At 63.1% G+C, this 6,000-nt stretch overlaps 1 protein-coding gene across 10 annotated transcripts in view; it reads right to left on the bottom strand.

Annotated features, from left to right (window-relative positions):
- Positions 1-1,056: 1,056 nt before the first annotated feature.
- DTNB (dystrobrevin beta) overlaps positions 1,057-6,000 on the bottom strand; it is a 78,591-nt gene continuing 73,647 nt past the window's right edge. For all 10 annotated transcript variants that reach the window (XM_044288878.1, XM_044288879.1, XM_044288876.1 and 7 more), the window contains 2 exons: positions 1,540-1,575; positions 1,057-1,457 (listed from right to left, as the gene is read on the bottom strand). In XM_044288878.1, coding sequence (XP_044144813.1) covers positions 1,571-1,575 — 5 coding nt within the window. In that variant the 3' untranslated portion in view covers positions 1,057-1,457; positions 1,540-1,570. The remainder of the gene's footprint in view (positions 1,458-1,539; positions 1,576-6,000) is intronic.

Raw genomic sequence — 6,000 nt, 5'->3', positions numbered from 1 at the left:
GCTCTGCGTCTCGGATGTTTCCTGGGAGAACGATCATTGTTACTGCGGGAAAATCCTGTGGGAAAATATAGAAACCGTCTCCGTGCCAGAGGGCATGGCGCCAGGACACCAGAGCCGCGGGCGCAGCCCCCGGCCGTGCACCTTCACAGGGAGGTAAGGTTACGGCGCAGGGTGCAGCAGAGGTCCAGCATCTGGGACATGACAATGAGACGCGCTCTGCAGCTGTGACACAGCATGGGAAACGCTCTGCAGGAGGATCCTGTGACGACTGAACCTCACGTTACGGATAAAGCTCCATGTAACGCAGAGGAACGCCACAAATCCTCACATATATCCTGTACAAAGTGACCTCATCCCGAGCTGATGCCGGCTGCTGTCTGGGAGCCATCAGCAGGGTGCTGACACGTATTGCACCTCACAAAAAGGTGGCTGTGAGTGCACCTTATGTGAATGCAGCTCTAGATGTGACTAGAGGCCTGTGAGAGAGGGATCGTAATATATGCTCAACGTGGGCACCATCGGGAGAACAGCAAAGCTCAACAGTCCGAGGCGACGTAACGCTGAGCCGCAGGTCAGTCTACACTAAAGGCCGCTCCATCTGTACATAGGCAGCGTCCCTGGAAGTGAAGGTTTACAAGACCAGTCATGTGACACAAGGCTGCTACTGACGTCATCAGAAGGGTCACATGACTGCCCATGACATCATCGACTGCACTCTATGCTACTGTTTAATGATGTCACATGATCACGATAGGCTGATGACATCATCGGGCACACTCCTGCCTGTTCACGGAATATCGCAGGACCGCTACTGTTTTGGTGCGTTGTATAAGCCAGATCATGTGACTGAGTGATGTCACCAGAAAAGAGGTCATGTGACTGCTACTTCATGAATGACATCACGTGACTGCTGCAGTGTGGTGACATGGGAACTCGTCACGTGGCTGCTACTTCCCGGTGACAACACAAGAACAAGACGTTGAGACACCTGTGGATACGGGTGACATGATGGATGATGGGAGTTATGAGCCAGGGCTGACCATCCACAAAGAGACGTGACAGACAGACACATTTATTATCTGTAAACATTGGACATGAAATGTACCGTCTCTCCGTGGAGCATAGACACCACAGAACACGAGTCCTCCCGCGAGTGCTCAGTCCATATGAAGAACACAAGATGGCAGGGGGGTCGGTCACGTGTCCAGCGCTAGAGGGAGCTGCAGCCATGTGCAGTCACAGTGTCTCAGCCTCTTCACCCATGACGGGCGCACACGCGATGCCTCCAGCCTCTGACATGATGGCACATGGCCCAGTAACACGCAGCATGTTTTATGTTACATCCAGAACCGAGCATGCAGTAACAGGGCTCCCCCGGCCGGTCACGTCTCTGCTGGCTGGTGAAATGCGGCTTTTGTGTTTTCATAAATTACATGGATATAGGGGGCGCTCTGTGCCTGGAACAGGGAAAGAGCTGCAGTTACTGCTCCGTCCACCGCTGGGAGCCTCGGAGTGAGGGGAGGTGGACGACACACTTACTTCAATCACCTCGTTCTTCTGCTGTGGTCACTTAGCCTGCAACAGAAAGAACAGCATGAGAGGAGCATACATGTGGAGGCTGCGCACACAGGACGAGAAAGGAGGCCGCTGAGCGCGCACAGGACGAGAGAGAGAGAGAAGAGAGGAGGCCGCTGAGCGCGCACAGGACGAGAGAGAGGAGGCCGCTGAGCGCGCACAGGACGAGAGAGAGAGAGGAGGCCGCTGAGCGCGCACAGGACGAGAGAGAGAGAGGAGGCCGCTGAGCGCGCACAGGACGAGAGAGAGAGAGGAGGCCGCTGAGCGCGCACAGGACGAGAGAGAGAGAGAGAGAGGAGGCCGCTGAGCGCGCACAGGACGAGAGAGAGAGAGAGGAGGCCGCTGAGCGCGCACAGGACGAGAGAGAGAGAGGAGGCCGCTGAGCGCGCACAGGACGAGAGAGAGAGAGGAGGCCGCTGAGCGCGCACAGGACGAGAGAGCGAGAGGAGGCCGCTGAGCGCGCACAGGACGAGAGAGCGAGAGGAGGCCGCTGAGCGCGCACAGGACGAGAGAGAGAGAGGAGGCCGCTGAGCGCGCACAGGACGAGAGAGCGAGGCCGCTGAGCGCGCACAGGACGAGAGAGAGCGGAGGCCGCTGAGCGCGCACAGGACGAGAGAGAGAGAGGAGGCCGCTGAGCGTGCACAGGACGAGAGAGAGAGAGGAGGCCGCTGAGCGCGCACAGGACGAGAGAGAGAGAGAGAGAGAGAGAGAGAGAGAGAGAGAAGGCCGCTGAGCGCCGCAGAGAGAGAGAGGAGGCCGCTGAGCGCGCACAGGACGCGAGAGAGAGCGAGAGAGCGGAGGCTACTGAGCGCGCACAGGACGAGAGAGAGAGGAGGCCGCTGAGCGCGCACAGGACGAGAGAGAGAGAAGGCCGCTGAGCGCGCACAGGACGAGAGAGAGAGGAGGCCGCTGAGCGCGCACAGGACGAGAGAGAGAGAGAGAGGAGGCCGCTGAGCGCGCACAGGACGAGAGAGAGAGAGAGGAGGCCGCTGAGCGCGCACAGGACGAGAGAGAGAGAGAGGAGGCCGCTGAGCGCGCACAGGACGAGAGAGAGAGAGAGAGAGGAGGCCGCTGAGCGCGCACAGGACGAGAGAGAGAGGAGGCCGCTGAGCGCGCACAGGACGAGAGAGAGAGAGAGAGGAGGCCGCTGAGCGCGCACAGGACGAGAGAGAGAGAGAGAGAGGAGGCCGCTGAGCGCGCACAGGACGAGAGAGAGCGAGAGAGAGCGGAGGCCACTGAGCGCGCACAGGACGAGAGAGAGAGGAGGCCGCTGAGCGCGCACAGGACGAGAGAGAGAGAGAGAGGGAGAGAGAGAGGAGGCCGCTGAGCGCGCACAGGACGAGAGAGAGGAGGCCGCTGAGCGCGCACAGGACGAGAGAGAGAGAGGAGGCCGCTGAGCGCGCACAGGACAAGAGAGAGGAGGCCGCTGAGCGCGCACAGGACGAGAGAGAGAGAGAGGAGGCCGCTGAGCGCGCACAGGACGAGAGAGAGAGGAGGCCGCTGAGCGCGCACCAGGACGAGAGAGAGAGAGAGAGAGAGAGAGAGGAGGCCGCTGAGCGCGCACAGGACGAGAGAGAGAGAGAGAGAGGAGGCCGCTGAGCGCGCACAGACGAGAGAGAGCGGAGGCCACTGAGCGCGCACAGGACGAGAGAGAGAGGAGGCCGCTGAGCGCGCACAGGACGAGAGAGAGAGAGAGGAGGAGGGAGAGAGAGAGGAGGCCGCTGAGCGCGCACAGGACGAGAGAGAGGAGGCGCTGAGCGCGCACAGGACGAGAGAGAGAGGAGGCCGCTGAGCGCGCACAGGACAAGAGAGAGGAGGCCGCTGAGCGCGCACAGGACGAGAGAGAGAGGAGGCCGCTGAGCGCGCACAGGACGAGAGAGAGAGAGAGCGGAGGCCACTGAGCGCGCACAGGACGAGAGAGAGAGGAGGCCGCTGAGCGCGCACAGGACGAGAGAGAGAGAGAGAGAGGAGGCCGCTGAGCGCGCACAGGACGAGAGAGAGAGGAGGCCGCTGAGCGCGCACAGGACGAGAGAGAGAGAGAGAGAGGAGGCCGCTGAGCGCGCACAGGACGAGAGAGAGAGAGGAGGCCGCTGAGCGCGCACAGGACGAGAGAGAGAGAGAGGAGGCCGCTGAGCGCGCACAGGACGAGAGAGAGAGGAGGCCGCTGAGCGCGCACAGGACGAGAGAGAGAGAGGAGGCCGCTGAGCGCGCACAGGACGAGAGAGAGAGAGGAGGGCCGCTGAGCGCGCACAGGACGAGAGAGAGAGAGAGGAGGCCGCTGAGCGCGCACAGGACGAGAGAGAGAGGAGGCCGCTGAGCGCGCACAGGACGAGAGAGAGAGGAGGCCCGCTGAGCGCGCACAGGACGAGAGAGAGAGGAGGTTGATGAGCGCGCACAGGACGAGAGAGAGAGAGAGGAGGCCGCTGAGCGCGCACAGGACGAGAGAGAGAGAGAGAGAGAGAGAGGAGGCCGCTGAGCGCGCACAGGACGAGAGAGAGAGAGGAGGCCGCTGAGCGCGCACAGGACGAGAGAGAGCGAGAGAGAGCGGAGGCCACTGAGCGCGCACAGGACGAGAGAGAGAGGAGGCCGCTGAGCGCGCACAGGACGAGAGAGAGAGAGAGAGGGAGGGAGAGAGAGAGGAGGCCGCTGAGCGCGCACAGGACGAGAGAGAGGAGGCCGCTGAGCGCGCACAGGACGAGAGAGAGAGGAGGCCGCTGAGCGCGCACAGGACCAGAGAGAGGAGGCCGCTGAGCGCGCACAGGACGAGAGAGAGAGGAGGCCGCTGAGCGCGCACAGGACGAGAGAGAGAGAGAGCGGAGGCCACTGAGCGCGCACAGGACGAGAGAGAGAGGAGGCCGCTGAGCGCGCACAGGACGAGAGAGAGAGAGAGAGAGAGAGAGGAGGCCGCTGAGCGCGCACAGGACGAGAGAGAGAGGAGGCCGCTGAGCGCGCACAGGACGAGAGAGAGAGAGAGAGAGAGAGGAGGCCGCTGAGCGCGCACAGGACGAGAGAGAGAGAGGAGGCCGCTGAGCGCGCACAGGACGAGAGAGAGAGAGAGGAGGCCGCTGAGCGCGCACAGGACGAGAGAGAGAGGAGGCCGCTGAGCGCGCAACAGGACGAGAGAGAGAGAGAGGAGGCCGCTGAGCGCGCACAGGACGAGAGAGAGAGAGGAGGCCGCTGAGCGCGCACAGGACGAGAGAGAGAGAGGAGGCCGCTGAGCGCGCACAGGACGAGAGAGAGAGAGGAGGCCGCTGAGCGCGCACAGGACGAGAGAGAGAGGAGGCCGCTGAGCGCGCACAGGACGAGAGAGAGAGGAGGCCGCTGAGCGCGCACAGGACGAGAGAGAGAGGAGGTTGATGAGCGCGCACAGGACGAGAGAGAGAGAGAGGAGGCCGCTGAGCGCGCACAGGACGAGAGAGAGAGAGAGAGGAGGCCGCTGAGCGCGCACAGGACGAGAGAGAGGAGGCCGCTGAGCGCGCACAGGACGAGAGAGAGCGAGAGGAGAGCGAGAGAGAGCGGAGGCCACTGAGCGCGCACAGGACGAGAGAGAGAGGAGGCCGCTGAGCGCGCACAGGACGAGAGAGAGGAGGCCGCTGAGCGCGCACAGGACGAGAGAGAGAGGAGGCCGCTTAGCGCGCACAGGACGAGAGAGAGGAGGCCGCTGAGCGCGCACAGGACGAGAGAGAGAGGAGGCCGCTGAGCGCGCACAGGACGAGAGAGAGAGAGGAGGCCGCTGAGCGCACACAGGAAGAGAGAGAGAGAGAGGAGGCCGCTGAGCGCGCACAGGACGAGAGAGAGAGAGAAGGCCGCTGAGCGCGCACAGGGAGAGACGGAGAGAGAGAGGAGGCCGCTGAGCGCACACAGGACGAGAGAGAGAGGAGGCCGCTGAGCGCGCACAGGACGAGAGAGAGAGGAGGCCGCTGAGCGCGCACAGGACGAGAGAGAGCGGGAGAGAAAGAGGAGGCCGCTGAGCGCGCACAGGACGAGAGAGAGCGAGAGAGAGCGAGAGAGAGCGGAGGCCACTGAGCGCGCACAGGACGAGAGAGAGAGGAGGCCGCTGAGCGCGCACAGGACGAGAGAGAGAGAGGAGGCCGCTGAGCGCGCACAGGACGAGAGAGAGAGAGAGAGAGAGGAGGCCGCTGAGCGCGCACAGGACGAGAGAGAGAGAGAGGAGAGAAGAGGAGGCCGCTGAGCGCGCACAGGACGAGAGAGAGAGGAGGCCGCTGAGCGCGCACAGGACGAGAGAGAGAGAGGAGGCCGCTGAGCGCGCACAGGACGAGAGAGAGAGAGGAGGCCGCTGAGCGCGCACAGGACGAGAGAGAGAGAGAGGAGGACGCTGAGCGAGCACAGGACGAGAGAGAGAGAGAGGAGGCCGCTGAGCGAGCACAGGACGAGAGAGAGAGAGAGGAGGCCGCTGAGCGAGCA

The sequence above is a fragment of the Bufo gargarizans genome, chromosome 4 (assembly GCF_014858855.1).
Source record: "Bufo gargarizans isolate SCDJY-AF-19 chromosome 4, ASM1485885v1, whole genome shotgun sequence".
NCBI lineage: Eukaryota > Metazoa > Chordata > Amphibia > Anura > Bufonidae > Bufo > Bufo gargarizans.
Note: the sequence above shows the minus strand (reverse complement) of the source record. Positions and strands in the feature narration are given on the sequence as shown.